The sequence below is a fragment of the Ursus maritimus genome (genome assembly GCF_017311325.1).
Source record: "Ursus maritimus isolate PB19 chromosome X unlocalized genomic scaffold, ASM1731132v1 scaffold_X1, whole genome shotgun sequence".
Lineage (NCBI taxonomy): Eukaryota > Metazoa > Chordata > Mammalia > Carnivora > Ursidae > Ursus > Ursus maritimus.
In genome coordinates this window covers 41282745-41307065 of record NW_024423319.1, presented here as the reverse complement: position 1 = coordinate 41307065, position 24321 = coordinate 41282745, and the positions used below count along the sequence as shown (strand labels likewise).

Here is a 24321-nt window from a genome sequence, read left to right as displayed (position 1 = left end):
CCTGATGTGGGGCTCGATCCCATAACGCCGGGATCACGCCCTGAGCCGAAGGCAGACGCTTAACCGCTGTGCCACCCAGGCGCCCCTATTCTTAAATTGCTTTTCAGAAATCCCAGGCCTACTGGGAATTAGCAAATTATGTTCCTATTTAAAAAAATGAATCCCATTCTGTCTGTAGGTTAAACAAAAGCCTCACAGCCCGTGTACATTTTTAAGAACTCCCCCCTTCCTAACTTAGCAAACGGATCCTATCCTCACCTGCCAGGCCCACTCCCTTCTGTCATTTGTCCTAGGCAGTGGCAAGATCAGAAATACTTCTTCAGATATACGATCTGATTTGTTAGGCTTTAATCTGAGGGAACATTACGTGGTTCAAAGTATAGCTATGTAATTTTGCATTATTATTATCCCTGTTTTGTAGTTGAGCAAGAAGAAAGAGAAACTTCCTCAGTGTCACATAACCAGTCAACAGCAAAGTTAAAAATAACAACAAAGGCTGGAATGGGCGAGTTCTGTGAATCTAGTCTACTAAGTAGCAGGAATGGGTTGGAAGTAAAGTTCAGATATGTGTTCATATCTGTAGACTTCATATCATTAAAAACATTTTTCTCAGGACGCCTGGGTAGTTCAGTTGGTTAACCATCTGCTTTCTGCTCAGGTCATGATCTCGGGGTCCTGGGATAAAGTCCACATCGGGCTCCTTGCTCAGCGGGGAGCCTGCCGCTACCCCTTCTTGTGCGCGCTCTCTCTCTCTCCCTGACAAATAAGTAAATAAAATCTTTTTAAAAAACCACATTTTTCTCTCCCATTTTCTCCCAAGTAATTATTTTCCTGTCTTCCAATAGCATATATGTAAATCTCTTATGGTCACAGATTTAATGCTTTTGAAATCTTTGTCTTAACAAACCTGAAAAGGAAAGAGAGGAGACTGCCTGAGACCAGATGAGTTTCCCAACTAGGCTGTCCTGATACTGGCAGTGGAGGGTAAAAACCATTCCCCTGTCATTTCCCGCCCCCCCCCCCAACACCGGCCCTGCCCAATGTTCCCTTGAAGCCCTTCCTTCTCCCCATACCTTGGGCTCTTCCCCACCCTTGTTCCTCTTTAGCAATCCGGGATCCCCTCAATCATCTCTCCAAACTCAAGATAGGTAGTCTGATCCCCCAGTAGCAACCAAGTCGACCCAGTTTAAGCACAAATTTTCTGCACTGTCCTCCATCGGTACAATTCCTTTCTGTACCAGTTTTCATCAGTGGACACGAAATGCCCTTTCTGCATGTGACACATTTTCAGGCACTCCTCTCCACACACTCATGAGTGTGAGTGTGCTCAACGGAAGATGCAGGCATTTATAAATGACAATGAAGCACTTGACTAAACGTACTTTCATAATCTCGGTTTAGGAATTTGGGGGCTGCACAGCAGGAAATCAGGGCACTCTGGTGAGGGGATTCTTAGAATACTAAAGTATGTCACTGGATGTGGCTGTAAAAATGCCCGTTCCTTATTGTGTTATGATGAGCACTGGGTGTAATATGCAACTAAAGAATCATTGAACACTACATCAAAAACTAATGATGTACTACACAGTGGCTAACTGAACATAATTTAAAAAAAGGAAAAAAATACCCATTCCTTCCACCCTCTAATGATATCCTTACCACGTATGTGGAGAGGTAGTACGGCAGAGCGAAAATGGCATAGAATTTGAAGTCATACTCCCAATGTGAGTTCCAACTCTGCCACAGACTGGCTGTGTGACCTTTGGCAAGATACTGTACCTTTCTGAGCTTCATCTTCCTCATCTGAAGAAAAATGAAAATTCTAATTATTATAATGGGATTTTATCACCTGTTGTAAGAACCAACAGATAGAATTAAGGCACGTAAAGTGTCTGGTGCGTAGTAGGTTCTCAATAAATACATTGCCTTTCTACCTCTATTTTTGAAGGCGCTGTTGGATAGAGTGGCAAGTGAGTGTAATGGGAAGAGTGTAGCTTTGTACTAAGACATGGGGTCAAATTCCAATTCTGTCATTTGGTTACCATGGGTGACTTCAGCAAGTTACTTAACCTGAGCCTCAGTTTCTTCTTCTGTAACAGGCAGCATATAATACTTACAGGTAGAAAGTACCTGGCCTATGGTATGTTCTCGATGGTAGCTATTAACGTTATGGATATGAGAAGACTACTTCAGACATAGCAGCCGCACTGTTGTAAAACCCCTCTCTGAAATTCTGTCTTTTCTTTGAGTGCATGAAAGCTTGGTTTAAAAAAGATCCCCTGTTTTCTAATAGCAGTACACCCACTTGAGCTGACTGAGATGTACCTGCACTCAGAAGTGATGTCATTTTAAAGTATCCTGCACCATCCCATTTGGGGCTTTTGGTTTGGTGCAGCTGCTCGCTCTCTCCACATCCCCCATCAATTTCTTCTTGCTATCCACAGAACAGCTGCCTAGAGCAGAAATGTGTTACCATCCCTTCTCTGTGCATTCTCTACACCTATGTTGTGGAGTTGCCTAGCCACAACATTGCTTAGATGCCAGGACACTATTTGTCCCAGATGGTGCCTTGCCATTTATCTAATGGTAAGAAGCCAGATGTGATGTCTCATTTCTTGCAGACATATTAAAGGCTGAACGCTATCGTCCATCTCTGTGCCTCTGCAGACTCAGTGTGCCTGGAAACTTAGTCGGCCACAGTGGAGCCCTGCTGTTGCTTTTGCAGGATGCTGCTCTGCTTATTAGTTCATTATTAGATAGTGCACCGCTCAGGGCAGCTTTCATTCCAGTATTGCTGATACAAATATTTGGCAGGGTGAGCCTTTGTGGTAGGATTTGAGGAATTCAAAAAGGCTCCTGGCCCAAGTGTGTCTCCCTCACGGTTACAGTGCCTGAAATGCGTACAAGAAACATTTCACTTGAACTTCCTTTGGTATAAGGCAATGTTAGAATGTGAATGCCACCCACCAGCGGGAAGATACTGAGTTGTTATCAGCTGTTAATGCAGAACTGCACTGGAATCCTGGTTCTGTGACTAGTTATATGACCTTAGGCAGGTTGCTAGTTCTCTCTGAGCCAGTTTCCTCTCCTGCAAATGGGGATAATAATGGATGATTGTGAGAATTAAATGAGATAACACATGTAAAGTACATAGTAAACGCTCAATGAACAGTAGCTGTTATTAATTAGCCTTGGAGATGGTAGGACCCCGAGGGAACACATCTAGGGCTAGGACATTTGGTTTGAGGGCATAAGGAAATGTATATATATGAATAAGGTGAGGTCCTGGGACTGAAACAAAATCAAACTGCACTTACACGAACTTTCCAGCAAGAAAAGTGTAGCACTACTCAGGATGCAATGCTCTGGCAGGTGGTAAACTCTGACACTGGGAGTGTTCAGGTAGAGGCTAGGTGCTGCCTACCCATCAGGAATACTCTGGTCTACCCCAGGGCTTCTCGAACATACGTACGTGTACAAATCACCTGGGGATCTTGTTAAAACGTGGGTTCTGACTCAGCAGGTCTGGGGTGGGACCCGAGGTTCTTCATGTCTCACAAGCTCCCTGCTGATGCTGATGTCCCTGATCCACAGACTGCATTGTTAGCAGCAGGGCTCTGTTGCAGTTTGAAAAGAAATCACAGCGAGACAGAGGCACAGGATTGGAGAAAGCCATGGAGTTATCCAGACAAGTCCCCACAGAGGGGAAGGACTTTGATGCAGTCATGATGCGCAGTCTGGTTCCTAGCTTTGTAGGCTTTGAAATTTGATTGGTAGTATAACCAGAGACCGGGCTCCTGGGGCCTGACTCACACTTCACCAAAGTCCCAAGAGACCAATATATATGCCAGAATGCCAACTGATTAATTTATAATGAGAAGTATAACTTCCAAGTGGACCAGATACTAGTGTTTGCTGATCAGTGCATTATCTCCCTGTAGGCATATTTACATGAGGCACTAAAGGGATAATAAGGTTGCTTGGTGAGAACAGACTCATAGCAAGGGGAGTTCACAGGATGATTTTAACGGTTCATGTCTTGAAGCTATGATTGTCCGACACCTCCATCTCCACAACTGGGCTAGACCTCCCAAATAGTGCTGTGGAAGTTAGCTTCCTCACTAGTCGCTCTGCCTCCCATCTTGTCCTCGTACAACCCAGATGCTCCATTTAAGCCTAGGTCTGACAATAATCATCTATTTGCTCCACTGACTTCCATATAAATTCACAATTTAAAACTCATCATTGCAAAATGCTTAAAATACAGAGACGAGTTGAAAAAATAGTACAGTGAGTACCTACAGACCCACCATCTAGACTCAACAGTTGTTATCATTTTGCCATATTCACTTTATGTGTGTGTGCGTGTGTGCGCACGCAGGTATGCACATACGCACTGAGTCCACACTCTTTAGCACAATTTTCTAAACTCTTCATGTTCTGGCACAACCTACTTGACCAGTTTCACTTACCCTGGCTCTCCCTTTGCCGCTTGCATCCCAGCCACACATGACTAATTAACGTTAGTTCCCTGAATGCTCCTGGTGTTTTCAAGGAACAGACTATTGCCTCTGCCTGAATATCCTTACTTTCTTTGCTTGATTAACTCCATTTGTTCTTAAAGACTCAGCCACACCCATGTTGCCGTAGCACCCCATGTTTTTCTCAGTCATAACATTTATTAAACTGTACTGTTATTTACCTGTTTACCTCTGACTTTCCTACTAAACTGCGAACTCATTGAGGGCAGGGAACTTTTTTTTTTCTTTTTCTTTTCTTTTTTCTTTCTTTTTTTTTTTTTTTTTTGTCTCTCTATACCTACATCTCTCCAATAGCTTGCACTTGGTAGGTGTTCAGTAATCAGAAAATCCAACGGCCCAACAAACGGTGTTACTTAGTTACATCATAGGCACCGCAAGATCAACAGGTCTACACTGAGCTCACCTCTCCTCCTAACCTTTCTACACATTTAAAACTCTCCTCCCTATTGAATGCCTTCCAGTCTTCCAAGCCAAAAACCTCAGAGCAATCCCTAACTCATTCCTCTCTTTTGTCCTCTAAAATACATTTCCAATCTCTCCACTTCTCTTCATCTCCTGGGTCTCGGCTGGGCCACCTTCATCTCTCATCTGGACCATTACCAAAAATCTCTCTGGGCTCCCTGCTGCTAGTCTTGTCCCTTCCAATCTATTATCCACAGAGAAGCCATAATGATCTCTCCAATTCAGATCTGATTATATTACTCCATGCGTAAACCCTGATTGTATTACTCCTTGCTTTTGGATAAAGTCCAAACTCCCTAGCTTAAATGAAAGGACTCTCAAGAACTGACTTCTGTGTACCTGTAGAACTTTATGTCTTGTACTCTGGGTTCCAACCATTTTGTGTTTATAGAGCCTGTTGTTCTTGCTGTCTCCCAACATTGTCAGTTTCATGCCCCAGTGCATTCATTCCCTTGTATTATTCTCAGCCTAGGAAGGCTAACCCTCTCAAGCTCAGCACAAGTGCAACCTCCTCTGGGCAGTTTTTCCTTACTTCCCAGTCTGGGTGAGGTTCCTCTTTTCTGTTACTCATTACTGCCCTGTGCACACCTCTGTCATAGCATTTACACTATATACATATAGCACTCTATATTGCAACTATCAGTTTGCTTGTTTGTCTCATCAAAGCTAATTTATGAATTTTTTGACAGCAGAGTTAATGTCTTATTGGATTTTTTTTTACCCCAATGCTTAGCCCATGGCTGGCATATAGTTGATGTGCCGTAAATATTTAAGAATAGATACTAACAAATATCTCTCCAAACTTCATTTTTGTAGATGCCTTATAACAGATCTCTTTAATTTTAAACACAGTGTTTCTTTAAAGTACAATATAGTTGATTGCCATGCAGGCAATATTTATTGAATTTTGAGTGTTCTTCACCAAGAAATTCAGACAATTTCTAGAACTGTACCATTTCTTAGAGATGATCCATCCTACCCTTTCTTTCCTTTCCCCCTAGGTAATTTTTATCCCAGAGATTAACATCATCAGTAGTTGGGGGTGCCATGCTATTGGCCTCCCATACCAGCCTTGACCTCTAACATAACGTCCTTTTCAGTATATAGGGCTCATGCTTCACAGAACTGCCCATTTATTTGGATTCTGGGGGCTGTTTAGTTATGGTGTTGATTTTCCTCTAGGTTTCTCTCAAGACATAAGAGTATCAAGTGAAGAACTGTCCCATGCTTAATCTTTGGGAATAATATTGATTAAGTAAATGTTGGGCCAGGGACTGAGGGGAGTGATTGATCAGGAATTTAACAAGCGCTGGGCTGGATAAAGTGAATTATATCCCTTCAAAGTGAAAAAGTGGCTAAAACATCCTGAACATCATTTTCTCTGATTTTTATCTCAAAGTGACAACTTTAAGATTATTTAAAAGGTATGGTGGGGTCCCTGACTCTGTTTAGTAATAATAGTATTGAACAGATGTATTTTTTACACTCTGTTAAGCACTGTTCTGAGTACTTTACATGTATGAACTCATTTAATCGTCTGAATAACTTTATGAGGTAGGTAATATTATTATCCCCATTTTACAGATGATGAGGAAACTGAGGCACAGAGAAGTAATTTACCCAGGGTCCAAAGTTATCCATCGCTGTCATACAACAGGTGTATTAATTCAGTTTAAACCAATGCATTTTTCTGGAGCACCTATTAAATGCAATAATTGACAGGGTAGATAAAACTTATACAGTTAAAGGAAGGAGGAATCATAATGTAATAGTGCCATGAGTGAATCCCCAAGGTGAGTCAGGCTCCTTTCAGTTGGTGGGAAATGGGGAAGGATTGTGTAGTTAAGTTAGGAATGGTACAGATGCATAGATTTGGGTAAACCTGGTTTCTGGAAGATGAAGAAAAGAGGCTTGGTTTTGAGGTGTATGGAAAGGGTAACTCTTTTCTGAGGACTAAGATTACTTTCAGAAGGGACTTCTGATGCAGTCAGTCTATTTAGCATGAGGTAAGCGTTAAGAAAATACCCAGGTATGACGCCTGTCTGGAGCAGGAAAGGAGAAAGGTTCCTCCTCCGTCCCCCAAAGTAACAACGCGCTTTTCCTGACTCTCCCCCCTCTAGAGAATCAATAAACAGCCTGCCCCCAGCACCACCCACCTACCCAAAAATCCCATAACTCCAGCTCAGACCCTTCGGATCTGTGGTTTTTAGAAGTCCTTGGACATTCTGGCACCTTAAACCTGAAACGGCCTTTAGGCAAATGTTCGGAGCGAAAAACCCATTCTCGCAATCCAAAACGGCCCCGGATCCTACCGGAGAGCTTTTCTGGTCGCAGATTCTCTAGTTCCTGGCCTGTCCTTCTTCTTTTTTTTTTTTTTTTAAACACGCCGCCACACACCTGGCCACACAGCCTGAGAGCCTACTCTAACGCCTGCCCATCCCGTTACCCTTTTAAGAGGCGGATCCCGCAGTGTCCTTTCCTCCCTCCCAGCCACCTCTACCCCCAGTCGTCTGGGCGGAGCTTCTTGCTAAAGCCCCAGAGCCCGACGCGGCCGCAGCAGTAGCGGAGAGGACAGCAGCTGCGAAGAGCTGCATCTGCCGCAACCGCTCGGCCCGACGCTACGTGCCCCGCGGCTCCCACCTTGCTCCCCCGCGCGCCGGCCCCTCCCCGCCCCCTCCCCACCTGGCGCGCACCTGGGCCAGGCCGGGGTCCTGCCGAGAGCCGGGAGGGCGCGTGCCAGGGGCCCTCGGGAACAGCAGAGCGCGCGCGCCATGGGGCCGCCGCCCGGGGCCGGGGTCTTGTGCCGCGGCGGCTGCGGCTTTTCCCGATTCCTGGCGTGGTGCTTCCTGCTGGCTCTGAGCCCCCATGCCCCCGGCTCCCGGGGAGCCGAGGCGGTGTGGACCGCGTACCTCAACGTGTCCTGGCGGGTTCCGCACACCGGAGTGAACCGCACAGTGTGGGAGCTGAGCGAGGAGGGCGTGTACGGCCAGGATTCGCCGCTCGAGCCTGTGGCTGGGGTCCTGGTGCCGCCCGACGGGCCGGGGGCGCTCAACGCCTGTAACCCGCACACGAATTTCACGGTGCCCACGGTCCCAGGGGACTGGGGAAGCACCGTGCAGGTCTCTTGGTTGGCCCTCATCCAGCGCGGCGGGGGCTGCACCTTCGCCGACAAGATCCATCTGGCTTACGAGAGAGGGGCGTCTGGAGCCGTCATCTTTAACTTCCCAGGGACGCGCAATGAGGTCATCCCCATGTCTCACCCGGGTGAGTGCAGCTACTACATTGTGCCCCATCAACCCCCTTGCTGGGGCCAGTTTTTGTCCTTTTTCTTTTCTTTCTTATTTTCCTCCATGCTGTCTTCCTCCTGTCCCCTTGCTCCAAAGGAAAGCGAGTGCCCTTTCTGTCCCCACCGAGTGAGGCAGGGTCCTCTCCTTCCCGAGATTTCACCCTGCGCGGGGGGCTGGGCGACAAAATCCTCCAGAATTTGCCTGTCTGGTGGAAAAGGGTAAGACAAACGGAGTGCGGAGGCTGGCAACTCAAGGACTGTTTGGGCTCTTCGCGTCGCCTTTTCCTGGTGTTCCACCAAGAGTGCCTTGCACGGGCTGCTTTGGTGGTGGGCACTGGCTTTGAAATAATGACTGGAGAGAAGGCGGCCTGGAAATCCCTTCCTCACTCTTTTCCTGTTTAAGGGCCTCAGGCCCAAAGCAAGGTTTTCCCTCCACTCTCCCTGTTTTTCTCTCCATGTTTCCTAGTTTCAGGTACGAGCTTGTGTTACTGTGCCCTGTTAACCTCATTGCAGTTTGGGCGGAAACTTTGCCTAGTTCTTGGGCTCTTCTCTAACCCCGGGGGTCTTGGGTCCCAGGTGATTGTCGGTATCAGTGCTTTCGTTGGCTTTTGAAAGATCCGATTTAGGTTATTGAGTGGCGAAACAGGTGATTAATGTTACTGAAGAAAGAAGAGCTTTGTGCATGAGGGTAGCAAAGGCCTAGACTTTGGGAGAAAAAGTAGTCCAGGTAGGTCTTCAATTTGCGGAGATGTTGTGGGTTACTCTTTTTCCCTGTTCGGTGATTCTTCCAGAAACCTTATTTGTGATTAGGTAGTCTTAGCATATGTACGATCCTAAGTCCCAAAGGACAAAGAAAAAAATTGGATAGAAGGGAAGGGACACATAATAGCAATATATCATAGTTGTTGAGAGCTGGGGCCCAAGTCAGACCTTGGTTAAATTCCGGCTCCATTGCTAACTAGTCCTGTGACCTTGGGCAACTTATTTGAAGTCTTTGAGTCTGTGTTCCCTCATCAATCAAAAGGGAAATAACTAAGAAAGAACTACTCCCACAGGTTTGCCTTGAGGATGAAATGAAATAACGCCTGTAAAGAGTTTAACACATCATCCTTCTCAGTAAAGGCTAGCTGATAGGATTAGCCTTTTAGGGAATCACTGGGGAGATGAATCTGCTTATTTAAGTGCTAGAGGTTTTGTGTTTTTCTTAAAAGCAGTGGGTTTGGCCCTGCCTAGAGAGAGCATTGGCATTGAGTGGCTGGGTGGCATAATGGGAAGAGGACTGAACTGGAACTCAGGAGATCTAAGTTCTTTTAGTCTCTTCTTTGCCTCTAGCAGCTTTGTGACCTTGTACAAATTACTCACTAGCCAAATGATAGTAGAGGGGGAGAAGGTGGAGGCCAAACTGGCAGAGTGCGCAGAGGCAAAAGCGAACTAGATGAACTCTTAAGATCCCTTTCAGCTCTAACCTGCTGTGATTCTTAGATTTGAATATCGATTAAAGGAGCAGCTGTATCACCCTTGGTTGATAATTCATTGGTTAGAATGAAATTGCTTTTTAAAGCTTAATAAAAATGAAGACGAAGGATTTGGTAAAATAATTTAAAGTCCTTACATTTCCATTAGCTACCTAATGCAAAGGTTTGACTTTGTCTCCTCCAAATGAGATTCATGTGCATGGATGATTGGGAATTGAAGAGTACCCTTTAATTAAAGTTCCCATTTAGGGTGCTTTCATCCTAATTCTGTTAAGAATGTAAGCTTATATTTGTCCGATAGCTTTTGAGGGACAATAAAATTAATTTTTGTTGAGCTCGCACTGAGTGCCAGGCACTCTCCATACATCTTACTCATGTGTTATTCAGAGACCATATGGTGCACTAGGAAAAGCACAGGCATTGTAGTCAAGAATGGGTATCAAATTCTGGTTTTACTACACAATAGCTTTGTGTCCTTGGTCGGGTTCTTTAACTTTACTGAGTCTGCGTTTCTGCATCTGTAAGATGGAGATACTTACATTGCCATGATTCTTAAGAATAATAAATCTAAACCACCTAAGAGATAATAATACACTCAATTAAAGTTATTACAATAGGTTAATGCTAACAGGATGCAAAAAACATACAAATAAATGTTCATGCAGCTGTTAGTTTGAATAATCATGGCTGTTTTGTTTCAGGATACTATATAGAAATAAAGCCCTACGTATTGACCACCTAATTAAAATACACTCAGAAAGGTATTTTGGGACTTTAAAAATTTCTTCCCGACGTAACTATAGTAAACTTTACCATAAGGGTAACTAGCCATCAAAAAACGAACTAATTACTTGAAGTATAGAATCACATTTCTTCCCTAAACTCCTAGAGAAACTGGGAGACTGCTTTTCAACACAGGGGGGAAAATCACTTTGCATTTCATGCACGTGTGTTGTTGAACATTCGTTCCCAAAGTTCTGTGTGTTTTGCTTTGCTCGTTCCTGAGAGTAAGCCTAGGGTTCATTGTAATCTCTGGTCAGAAACAACTTATCCGAGATCTTCGTGGCAAAGAGGTGGGATTGAGGTTTCAGTGTTGATTAACTCACTGTGTATTGGCTTGAATTATACAAGGGCCACCAGGTGTCGAAAAGCCATTGCTGTCGTCGTCGTTGTTTATGAAACCTCTCTTGACCCACTCTTCCCAGAGCCTGTGCTTGAATTGTTTGTCCTTTGAGTTTATGCTGAACATCCATCCATACTCTCACCTATCACAGGCCTGGGGACATGAAGACCCATTTCTTTCAAGTAACAGAACTAACTGGTTTAGAGCAATTGCTTTAAAACTTTTGTTTATTGGAGAGAAGCTCCACTTTAAAGAGCAATCAATTAGGAAAATGAGACTGTTTTTAAAGATTTATTTATTTGAGAGAGAGGGAGCTCGAGCTGGGTTGTGGGGGGAGGGCAGGGGCAGAGGGAGAAGCAGGCTCCCATGCTGAGCAGAGAGCCAGATGTGGGGCTGAATCCTAGGACCCTGGCATCACAACCTGAGCCAAAGGCAGACTGCTTCACCCACTGAGCCACCCAGGCACCTCGAGGCTCTTTTTATATCTACCAAAATGTCGCAGAAGTTGGTTGTAGCCTTGTATCAACCCATGCGGTTTATTCCCGTACCTCATCTTGGTTGCAAAGTGTCCAGAAAACCCTGATTCACACAGATAAATAATTGCAAATAATAGATGTTTATTAACAGTTTGTCTTGCAGTCTCTGGGTACTTTTCAGTCAAATTGATCCAGAATCCTGGAAGAAAATTAGGAGAAAATTTTGGTTTCCAAGGTTAATCACTATTCATATATCTTAAGTTTGAGACTGAGATAAACCAGCAGAACTCAGAGTAAGCACGAAAGCCATGTAAAACGTAGGATTGTCACGGTGAGACACATTGCACATGCTCTTGTGCAACTGACTGTTCTGCCTTGGCAGATGGGCAGATGGGCCTGAGCCTTGCATGCTGTCTAATTGAGCACAGCCCACGGGTTGAAGTGGTGTAGGTACTTGCTTGTACAATTTTCCTTGAGTCAACATGCGCAGACATGAATTAATTGAAAGACCTGAGCAGAGCCACAACCTTTTAAATCCATGACACATTTACAGGAACTTGAAACATATTCAAAGGCATGACAGGAGAAGCATTATTCCTGAGGGCTGTTTAAAAAAAAAGTGAATAAACCAAGCAGTTTAAGTCAGTGATTTGGTGGTCTCCGATGGGATGTATTAAACAGTTGCTTGTATACGTTGTTGAAAGACAGGTCGAACATATTAAGAGGTTGAGCTCTGCCACTTACTACAGAACTTCCTCGACTTAGGATGGGGTTACATCCCTGATAAACCCATCGTAAGTTGAAAATATCATTAAGTCGAAAATGTGTTTAATACACCTTAACCTACCAAATATAGTTTAGCCTAACTTACCTTAAACGTGCTCAGAACACCTACATTAGCCTACAGTTGGGCAAAATCACCTAACACAAAGCCAATTTTATAATAAAATGTTGGCTATCTCATGTAATCTGTTGAATACTGTACTGAAAGTGAAAAACAGAATGGTTGTATGGTACAGAAGGGATATAAATGTACAGATTGTTTACCACCGTGACCGCATGTCTGACTGGGAGTCCCAGGTGGCTGCCGCTGCCCACCATCACGAGAGCATATCTCCTGCATATTGCTAGCTCCCGAAAAGATCAACGTTCCAAACGTGACGTACAGTTTCTACTGAATGCATTTTGCTTTGATACAGTCATTAAGTTGAATCGTCGGAAGTCAGGGACTTTCTGTATTTTTAAAATCTTAGGCCAGTCATTTTACTTCTTTATGTCTCTGTTTTCTCCTATTTAGGATGGGCATGATGATAACCTTGCCTCATGAGATCGCTGGGAGGGGCGCCTGGGTGGCTCAGTCAGTTAAGCGTCTGCCTTCGGCTCAGGTCATGATCCCAGAGTCTGGAGTCGAGCCTCAGGACTGGCTCCCTGCTCAGCGGGGAATCTGCTTCTCCCTCTCCTTCTGCCTGCTGCACCCCCTGCTTGTGTTCTCTCTCTCTCCCTGTCTCTGACAAATAAATAAATAAATTCTTTTTCTAAAAAAAAGATCACTGGGATTAAATGAGATAATGGGAATACAGTGTTTAACATAGTGCCTGGCATATAGGAAGCTACTAAGAAAGTGTTTTTTATCACAATTAAGATAGTTAAATAAATGTATTTTAGAAAACAAAAATGGAATCTGATGTTGGTAGTACATAATTTGAAGATGAATAGCCTAGAGCACTTCAAAGTCCACATTACCTAAAATCTTAACTCTAACACTTTAGGAATAGGGTGAGTCGGCTGAATTCTTTACAAGAAAATGATCTTCGGGCCCGCCTGTGTTTGTCATTCTTTTTTCATATAGCTACTTCTCCCTCAAGCTACCAGTCTTCTCCTTCACAAAGGACTTGGAGACAATATTTTACACTGATTTATCACCACCCAGTCCCTTGTCAGCCACATGACATTTAATTTTTATTCTTCTTTTTTCCTAGGATGTTGACTTTGAAAAGAACCTTTTTTAATAGAGAGGTTCAAAAGAGGATGAGAAGAGACTGGATGGTGATGATTTGCCAATGTAAAGTACTGTCTCAAAATCAACTTCTAGACACATCCTTTTTGATATCTCTGCAGTACCATATTTCACACTATTGACCACTCCTTTGAAATTCTCCCAGTCTTTTGCTTCTCTTCTCTTTTGTTTCATTTCTGTTATTTTATTAATTTATTCATTTAACACCTTTTCTTCCTTGCATTCACACCCAGGCCACCAGCAGCCCCGTCTCCGATAAATAACTGCCACATCCAGATGATTCTATCACTTTAAATCTTCTCACATAATGTCCCCTTCTCCCTTTGAACCCTTACTACCCTGCTTTTAGTTCCTGTGTCTTCTCATAGGAACAAATGCTTGGGCTTCTAATTGGTCTTCACCTCCACTGGTTTCTTCCTATTGTTCTTCCACATTGCCGCTGGAACACAGCTCTGATCACATCTGTGTCATTGCTCCAAAGGCCATTACTTACAAATTTTAGACTGTATTTCCCAGCATGGCACACAAGACTCTTAATCTGATCCCAACACACTTTCAAAGCTTTGTATACCTCTTCTCTCATGTTGACCCCTAAATGTCCTTTGTCCTTCGCCATTATCATTCCTTTGTTTGTACTTCTGCTTTTGCCTCCATACCCTTTTCTTCCCAGCTTTGCTGGCCAGAAACTTACGCATCCTTCAAAACCCAACACAGATGCCTCCTCGTCTTTGATGCCTTTCTCAATTCCTTCTTTTCCTCTTCCCACGATAGCCCACAACAAAACCAAAATAATCCTTCTGTTTTTCTCCCATGGCACTCCATGTCTTACAGTACTTTTTGCATTTTGCTGGTAGTTAACATGTTTACATGTCTTACCTTACCACTGGTTTGTAATGGTTGATTAATTTTCATATTCCTCATGGGAACCTTTGTACTGTAAGTGCTCTGAAAATGCTTGTTGAGTTGTTCTAAGTACCCAAGAATGAAAAAAAAAATACCCAAGAATGCCAGAGGATCGTAAGATTCACTAGAAAAGTATCGAATGGGGAAGGGGATTAAACTTCAATTCACTGAGGGACGCCTGGGTGGTTCAGTCTGCTAGGCATCTGCCTTCGGCTTAGGTTTATGACCTCAGGGTCCTGGGATCAGGGCTCCCTGCTCGGTGGGAAGTCTGTTTCTCTCTCTCTGCTCATGCTCGCTTGCTCTTGCCCTGTCTCTCTTAAGTAAAATCTTTTAAAAAATGTTGAATTCATTGAGCATTTCTGAAGGATCTATTGTATGCGTACTGTGCTTCTTGCCTGAATATACGAAATAATTAAGGTAAAGTAGGAGGAATAAGAGTGTACAAATGCTTCCAGGTTGCAAGCTCCCTAATTTTATGGTGATCACCATCATAGGCCAGTTTATGGGGTTTTAATGACAAAATGACCTAAGTAACAAAGAGATAGCGAGAATGAGTATTTACATTGAACTTTCCCTGTTCTGTTTTTTTGTTTCATTTTAAAAAACTTGGTTTACTCCAGCATTCAATTTATGTCTCCAATTAAAATGCTTCCATTAAACATGTTGGTGATATGTGGAATTCCATTACATAAAAACCTTAAAAAGAAAAAAAGAAACATAGCTCGATCAGCAAATTGTTTTTCTAAGCACATAAAGAACTCCACGCCCCCCCTCAGTCCCTGGAAGATGTGTTATCTCCTACCGAATGCCATATTTAATCTCTGTTCCCAGGCTTAAATGGAGTAAACAGAGGGGAGTATCAAAGACATTTTCCATGTTATTTCTGATGATAAAATTAATCATACTTCTTGCAGAAAACTTGGAAAATACAGAAAAGTATAAAACTAAAACTAAAAGCTATGCATAATTCCACGATTCCATTAATATCCTTCTTGTCTCCTTTTTCATGTATAGATAGGGTTTTATATCCTGCTTTGATCATAATGGTTGTTTTTATGAGTATTAATGTAGAAATAAAATACAATTTAAAGAAAATATAAAAATCCATAGCTATAACTATTTTAGCATTTTGGGGTGTTTTTGTTGTCATTTTCTTCTTTTGCTCTGCATATATATATTTAAAGAATTATAATTATATACTGTATGTATGATTTTGTATCCAGCTTGTTATTGTAAGCATTTCCCCATGTAATTAAAAATAGAGGATTTCCTTATAAGTTGAAGGGGGTGGTTTTTGACTGGGGGTAAGGATCAAGCTTCTCTTTCATTAACCGCAGAAAGGAAGTGAAGAAATGGTGACAAGGAGGGATAGGAATTGGAGCATTTAAAACAAAAATAGATCTTGGATACCAGTCTTTTATCTGTAGTGTCATTTGCAAGTATATTCTCCCATTCCGTGGGCTGCCTCTTAGTTTTTTTGACTGTTTCCTTGGCTGTGTAGAAGCTTTTTATCTTGATGAAGCCCCACAAGTTCATTTTATCTTTTGTTTCTCTTGCCTTTGGAGATGTGTCATGAAAAAGTTGCTGTGGCCGATGTCGTAGAGGTTGCTGCCTATGCTCTCCTCTAGGATTTTGATGGATTCCTGTCTCACATCGAGGTCTTTCATCCATTTGGAGTTTATCTTTGTGTATGGTGTGAGAGAGCGGTCAAGTTTCATTCTTTTGCATGTTTGCTGCAACATGGACGGCACTGGAGGAGAGAATGCTAAGTGAAATAAGTCAAGCAGAGAAAGACAATTATCATATGGTTTCTCTCATCTATGGAACATAAGAACTAGGAAGATCGGTAGGAGAAGAAAGGGATAAAGAAAGGGGGGGTAATCAGAAGGGGGAATGAAGCATGAGAGACTATGGACTCTGGGAAACAAACTGAGGGCTTCAGAAGGGAGTGGGGTGGGGGAATGGGATAGGCTGGTGATGGGTAGTAAGGAGGGCACATATTGCATGGTGCACTGGGTGTTATACGCAACTAATGAATCATTGAACTTTACATCAGAAACCAGGGATGTACTGTATGGTGACTAACATAATATAATAAAAAAATATTATAATAAAAAAATAAAAATATTCTCTACAGAGCTTTACCTAAATGTATACTTCCAGCCATAAACGTGCTCTGGTCTAACCCATATACATTACCTGTTGTGGCCTTGATCTTTTGAGAGGTTTGATCACCATTTGTGCTTTTAGTTCCTTGTCTCCCATGATATTCCTATAGGCGATGTCTTTGTCACGAATGAGGTTTGCACCTAGCTTCCCTGTTGCTTGGTTAAGTAGCACCTCATTGGCTAAGATGGCTTTTTGTTTTCATGATGACCACTGAACTGTACACCGTTGGAGTTTTGCCCAGAGTGTCCTTGACAAGACACCACAAATATTATCTGGGGATGAAGAATTTTTTGTATATGCAAATTATGTTGAAGTATAACGTACATACCAAAAACATACAGAAGTCCTTAGTCTATAGCTCAGTGGATTTTCACAGAGTCAACATGCCTGTGCAGCAAGCGCCTAGATCAAGAAACAGAACTGTGCCAGAACCCTAGAAGACTACGTCCTACCCCAAGATGAAGAAGTTTTGAACTTTGGGTCCTGAGGGAGCGAGCTCTTGCAGCACGGGGTAGGAACTCCATCACCCACAGAAACTGTCGCCTTCGCTGCTCTGGAGCGAGTTAACGGTGGTGGTCCTCAGCTGTATACTGTAGGGGAGTTCTTTCCAAGCTCAGAGGACATGCACTTTTTGATGCAGTTACCAAGCCAGTTCAGAGTTGCCACATTTTGCTGTTAACACCCACTTTGGAACCCTATGAGCAGAGCAGAGCACAAGGGCTCTTTGTTGTTCTATTTCCTGTTCTTTTTTTCTCTTTAAGCTGTATGTATGTCTTTCTATATATCATGGCACGTGCTTGCTGCTTGGATTTACCCACAGGCTTGTTACAGTATTGATTTCTTTGGAAAACAAAGTTTGGTGATTCATGCCTGACTTCATGGAGGCCGTTAGGTTCAGAACCCAGTCATGATTTACTTGGTTTTAATGCTTGAATGCTCAAGTTAGCTACAAATCTGTGATTTTGAGTTAACCCTATTTATTTTGAGCTTTTTTGAAAGAAGATGGTCTAGAACTCAGTTGATGGTGTGTGTGTGTATGTATATGTATGTGTTTCTCTCAAGATATTAGTCATTATTGTTTCAGATAAAATGTTGAAGTAGCTTAGTGAAATGCTGCCTGCAACTAAAAAGTCTTAGCTTTTAAAGAGAAAATGTTAACCTTGGCTATTTCCGATTGGTAGAATTATGGGCGATTCTTGTTCTTTTCATTATGTTTTTCTGTATTTTCTGAATTTCCTATACTGAATGTATTTTATACTTATAAGAAGAAAAAAATCAGTCATTTTTTAAAAACCCAAAATATTCTTATAGCATCGGTAAATCCTAAAGAAAGCATTAATAATGTGACTATAGCAACAACAGGAACAAATCATATCTGGTAATAGAAATGATTTACAGACTATTATGAGAATTTAAACAATTGCTTTGGCCTTTTGAATATATCTTACCCATATGATTGTTAATGTGGTCCTTTCTTGTTAACACTAATTGGTTTTTTCGTATGTAAAATAACCTTGAACACTAAACAATTTTAAAGACTGACTTTTTCTATTTTAATATGAACTATTTCTCTTTACCCTTCGTATCACTATTTATACAGTTTTTCTTTCCCCCTTACACATATACACACCTCTCACCTTTCTTGGTATTTTTATTTCTTTCCCCTAAGAAACCTGCTTCCCCTCACTTGCCACCTTTAATACCTATTCTTTTCAGTACTTATAAGAATAGTGCTAAGTTTAACAGCTTTGTATAAAGAATCCGATATATTGGCAGTTTTCACCTATGACACATTGGGTTCATCTGATAACAATAGTTTTTGTCATTCAAGAAAAGAGGAAAATTTGTTAGAGTAAAGACATCATTAAAATTGAATTACTTGTTATTAAAATTGAATTACTTGTTTTTAAAATTAGCATTTCCCTTGAAGTGATAGTCTGCTAGACAAAACTCCACCAATTAACAGTTTGCACAAGAAACTCAAATTCAAGGGTACCTTCTGTACTACTTCTTTTCCTCCGAGGACAGATTTTATATCCTACTTTTCCACTCTTTTCCCCTGCCTTTCATAGCTTGATTATTTCTACCTTAGATAATCTTACACACACACACACACACACACACACACACACACACACACCTGTACATACTCTTGGAGCCCCATCTTCGTTGTCGTCTTATTTTTTTTTTTTTAATCTGAGCTTCCAGGGCACTTGGGTGGCTGTCGGTTAAGCATCTGATTCTTAATTCAGTTTAGGTGATGATCTCTCAGGTTGCCAAAATCAGCCCCCCCCCCCACTTCGGGGGGGGGGGTAAGTCAGTGGGGAGCCTGCCTGAGATTCTTTCTCTGCCTCTGCCCCTCCCCCAGCTCACACACTCTTTCTGTTTCTCAAATAAATAAATCTTAAAAAATATCTGAGCTTCCGGGGCGCCTGGGTGGCACAGTGGTTGAGCGTCTGCCTTCGGCTCAGGGCGTGATCCCAGCGTTGTGGGATCGAGCCCCACATCAGGCTCCTCCGCTATGAGCCTGCTTCTTCCTCTCCCACTCCCCCTGCTTGTGTTCCCTCTCTCGCTGGCTGTCTCTATCTCTGTCAAATAAATAAAATCTTTAAAAAAAAATATCTGAGCTTCCTTCTATGTGGTTCCACTTCTTTTGAAGTGAAATTAAACATCATAACAAATCACTGCTCTCATATCTAATAACCTTGAATGTGTCCATAACTTACTCCTACAATCTCTACAAAAATGCCCCATGAGCCATGTAATCCTCCTGATTAAATATGTATTTTCTTATGTCCTGATATTTAAGATAAATTTGAAATGCTTTTGTTCGTTTTGCTTTAGGTATTCCAGTGATACTGTTTCCTGAAAAGTTTTACAATTACAATTACAAATACGGGTTAAATAATAGTTCACATTTGCTTTGCAGTTTTTAGTCCTCAAAGCCTTTCACATGGGATCATTTATGGGCTCATTTGGGAACCCAAAGACTGTCTAGCAACATTACTATGGGAAAGTGTGTTGCCTCTACTTCCCAACAACTGACTTACAAATGAATTTTTGAAACACAACCCATTAGGGTTTTCTGTGTGGCTTTTGTTCATAATGATAGCCTGGTGAGATACAGTTTATTATATTTGTCCTGGTCATGCTGGTTTAGAATTTTCTCTGCTTATTTATTTTCTTTGTAACGTCGACTCTAGCTCAACCTTACCTTTTCCATGTGTTTTCACCTTAAGGATTCTGCATTTTGTTTTCCTAACCTGTGGTCTAACCTATGGTGATCTCAGAAGTTGGCTTATTTTAATAGCATTTGTAATGTTCCTGAAAGTTTTGAGAACATAACTGAGATTTGTAACTTAGCCATAAATATATTTTCAAAGTAGTACATCTTTTCTATCTTAGAGGATCTTATCATTTCAAGGAAGGCTAGAAAACTGTGATTATATCAAATGAGGTCTTCATTCATAGATCTATGAGCAACCTATATTTAACATTGTCCCAAAATACTTTGAGTTTAGTGGTATTCCAAAGTCTTGTTTTCCACCACCATCATTTCATTTTTGCAAGAGGACAGGATGTTTAAGAGAGACTGAAACTGGCTTGTGCCACCCCACCAGTCACCTCCCTTGCCCTAGGGCCCATCCTTCAACCCTTTTTGCCATTCCTATTTGATGCCTTTTGGTCGAATTGATGAAGAAGAGGTTGTTGACTTACCTTGAGTAATGTAATTAAAGACTAACAGATTATTCTTTGATGATAAGGAAAGCTTCATGATTGCTCTATTTTTATTTCAATCTAGTGTACCAAGGATGAATGTGTTCTATTTGAAATTGAAAGATAGCATATTACAATGGAAGAATGGGTGTCCTTGAGTCAGACTGCTTAGCTTGAATTCCAGTTCTACCAATTAATAAACATGTAATCTTGGGCAAATTGTGAACCTGGACTTCCTTGATCTTGTTTGTAAAAAGTGGAATAGCAATGCCCATTTTCTGTGATTTTGTAAATAAAGTATTTGACATGGAGTGGACATTGAGCAAATGTTAGTTCTCTTGAAACTTTTCCTAATAGTTTTATTACTAAACGTAGTATTTCTCCTTTGGTTATTGCAGCTATTACTCCCATATTTTGAGATATATAATTGTTTTATATGTGAAAGCAGCGGGGGGGATCCCATGACATCCAAATTGCTGTTTTTCTGGACAGTTTTTGAGAAACGCAGGGAGAAATCACATAATCAAGAAGCTCAAACAACTGTCTTGTTCTACTTCCTGTGCATTTCCATTTTTAGCAGCAACAACTCCTTAAAATCAAGATGTTAAGCTAAAACAATAGAAATGGCTGTGGACCTTTTGATGGCACAGTGACAAAGAGAGGGGACTTAGGAATCAGATGGATTTTGATTTGAATCCCAACTCTGTCATGTAATAGCTTTATAACCGTAACCAGATTAACCTCTTTAAGACTCAGTTTTTTCATCTAGAGAATGGGAGGTGATAATCATACCTACCTCATAGAGTTATTGTGAGGGAGAAATCAGATAACATATAAAACATGAAGTACTACACAGCCAGGTTCTTTAAAGGATAGTTTAACAACATCCTCGTCTGTAGCACTTTTTTTTTTTTTTTGGAGATTGGCAATGCAGATCCCTGCACAGCTTCTCAGAGCCTCTGATAAGCTGAAGAAACACTGTTCAACTTTGTTCCAAGGGTTATGTTCTAAACTTACTGATCTATAGAACCCTTTTTCTCTTAAAACACCTTACCACCTGAAATAGAATGTGGAAAACACTGATATTGCCATGCATTTGATAACTCCTCCCTCCTTCTCTCCTCACTTATTTTATTAGATTGGCCTCAGGTTTTAACTGTATCAAAGTATTGTCAATGTCAAAGAGTGACTAAACCACCTATCTCACTCTGATAAGAACAGCATGTTTTCAACCGTGATGACAAACATTTTAGTTATATTTCTTTGTACTAATGTGATACCTTTTATATCAAGTTAGTGTGACTTCAAAGTGTAGTTCTCTACAGGCTAGGCTTATTTTCCTTATTGACTTTCAGAAACAATTCATTGTGAAAGCATAAAAACACAAGTGAGACCAGTTGATGTTTGTTTTTATATTTAGTATGTGGACCTTGGTATAAAATTTAGCTTTTGTAATACTTCATACAGGAAGAAATTTAATATTCTCCGTTAGTAAAGTGTCCTTATTTATGAATTTTTATACTAAATGATACCAAAATTTCTGCTGAGACATACCAAATTCTCTTTTTCTCTAATCTAGAGACCTAATAGAATACTAATGGGACATCTGTGACTTTTGTACCCTTGGGATCTTATGGCCAGGTCACAATGAATACTGGATCTCAAAGCACAATGCTCTTCCCAATTTTAATGATTAATGAAATTTCCAGTGTAAGTCCCCTATCACAAACTATAACTGAAGTGAATGTGTGCAAAAGGAAGTTCCAATTTAAACACAATTTTGAATACCCTTTATGACCAGCACTGTGCTGGATACTGTGGTAGAAGAGTGAGCAGGGAGTAGCTAAAGATAAACAATGATGTGGTTCTTTCCTTCCAGGGAGCTCCCCTTTTCAGCCCTTATTGCATTTTTTTTTGGCCAATGATATTTTAGTCTGACACTAAAACATCAATTTAGATGGGGCTTTTAGATCTGCACAAAAATGGCACTCCCTAGAGTTCGGAAATATTTAAGGTACAAAGTGCATGTCCCTTCCATATGTTCTTGTACAGGTGTCACCTGGTCTGAAAGGTTGAGGGTGAAGTGGCAAGTAGTGAAGACCATGTCCCAATTTCATTGGAAGTCTAGGCTGTGGCTTGGTTTTGTGCTCATATTTTCCCCGTGGTTACAGCAACAATTTATTCACTGGAATTCTCCTTCCCAAGGTCTCCTGTTACAGGGAAACAGAACTGATTAATACAAGGACAAAGGATCACCATAATTTCTTACACTCCTTTGTATAAGTTTCCTTTGCTCGAAACCCCTAAATCTCTTGTTTATCCTTTTTTACTGCCCGACAAATATCTTTCTAATTGTTTTTAACCTGTGGTGTATATGTTGCTAGTCAGTAGTTGCTTCATCTTGCACCATCACATATTCTTATCTTATCAGACTCTGAACAGCTCTGGATATTGCACAATTTATTATCCCAAAGGATTGAATAAATACATTGATGCTGTAGAGTTTACCGACTAACCTTCCTCCAGAAAACATTAATAACTAGCAACAACAAATGTTGAATTTGCTTTCTAGAAACCTTACTACCCCAAAACAAAAACTATGACAATAGAACTTTATAGCATAAAAATTTTAATACAATTACAGAATACCCTATTAATGAAATAACTTATTTACTACAATTTCTGCACAGTCTTGCAGTAGCATATCTTATTATTTTCTTCTCCTTAGTATCAGCACAAGTTTAAGGTTGTATAGACATTAAACCTCTCCCGGCTGTTTCAAGACTTCTCTTTTCTGTCCTCTGAACCTCCTCGTAAGTGGCTAAATTACCAGTCTCCCAGTGAGCCAGGATGACTGGGTTCTAACTTGAGCTTGGGGCTGAAATGGCATCTGTCCTAGATGCTGAATGTAAATGGGAAACTGAGGTATGGTCAGGCCCCAGGTTGGGGAGAGATTATTGCTACCATTAGTGCTGCTCTGGCAGTGTGTGGTTTCAGTGGGATCAGCACTGTGGCAGTAGGCGTCACATTAAGCCCAAAAGTCTATAGAGTAGAATTAGTGTTTAACTTTTTATCTGTGTATATATATATGTCCTTGCTGTAGGCAGACATGCCCTATCAAGCAAGATATGCTGTCTTTGACTGTAAGGAGGAGGTGCACCTTAGACTCTGTTCACCACAATTATCTTGAAGGATAAATTTGTTTTTAGATTGAATCAAGATTCAGATTATCACTACATATAATGCATACTTAAAATGGCATTTATCAAAACATTTATTTGATGTATATTAGGTGCAAGGCACTCTGCTAGATGTTGTCGATACAGTGATGAAAGACCCAGTCCCTAACCTGAAGGAGTTCATAGTTAGCAAACCTCAAAAAAACGAGATAACTTCAAGGGAAGTCTGCACTAGACAGTGTAAAAGCTGAATTCCTAACCCAGATGGGTCGGGATCCTATAAAGGAGGTTGAACTTTATTCTGTAGGTGAACTGGAACTCCTTTAAGGGCCGTTAGCAAAGGAATAATATGAACATTTTTCCCTTTTAGAAAAATGTATCTGGTAGCTGTAGAAGAATGAATTGGAGGCTAACACTGGTGGCTTGAAGATCAGTTAGGAGGTTGTTATAGACGTTTAGGTAAGAAACAATGCAGAGGCAGTAGAGATGTATTCTAACAGGAAAGGAATGGGCCTGTTTCTGATGTGACTAATTTTCAAACTTTTCTGTACAAAGTACTTACTGATAAAAACAAAATAATTCTATTGGCAGAGTTTTTCTATGCAGAGTGAAGGATTAGTGTTGATCTGGCCAGAGAGAACCACTATCTTGAAACTCCTTGATCATAACATCAAACTATAATTCAAACTCCAGCCCAGTATTTCTGAAAGTATGAGCCACAGACCACATGCAGCAAAAGAACCCAGAGAACTTGTTAAACTGCAGATTTCTGAGTCTGGCCTTAGACAGACTGAATCAGGGAATGGGGCCCAGGGAGTTCAATGTTTTAGCAAGTTTCTCAAGTAATCATCATGCATATTAACATTTGAGGATCATTCATCTAGCCCAACAGTTTTAAGAATATAATCTGGGACCAGTGGTCCCTCAGACTCTGTCAGGGGTCCATGAATTGAAAACTGTTTTCATAATAATA

The 24321-nt window shown here is 41.3% G+C and overlaps 1 protein-coding gene across 2 annotated transcripts in view; it reads left to right on the top strand.

Annotated features, from left to right (window-relative positions):
• The window catches only part of RNF128 (ring finger protein 128), a 101060-nt gene that overhangs the window by 34896 nt on the left and 41843 nt on the right, over positions 1-24321 (top strand). The window contains exon 1 of one of the 2 annotated variants that reach the window (XM_040629463.1): positions 7775-8267. The exons of the other annotated variant lie outside the window; for it this stretch is intronic. Within the exon in view, the coding sequence (XP_040485397.1) occupies positions 7775-8267 (493 nt within the window). Of the gene's footprint in view, positions 1-7774; positions 8268-24321 lie in introns of those variants that run through there. 2 annotated transcript variants of the gene reach the window in all.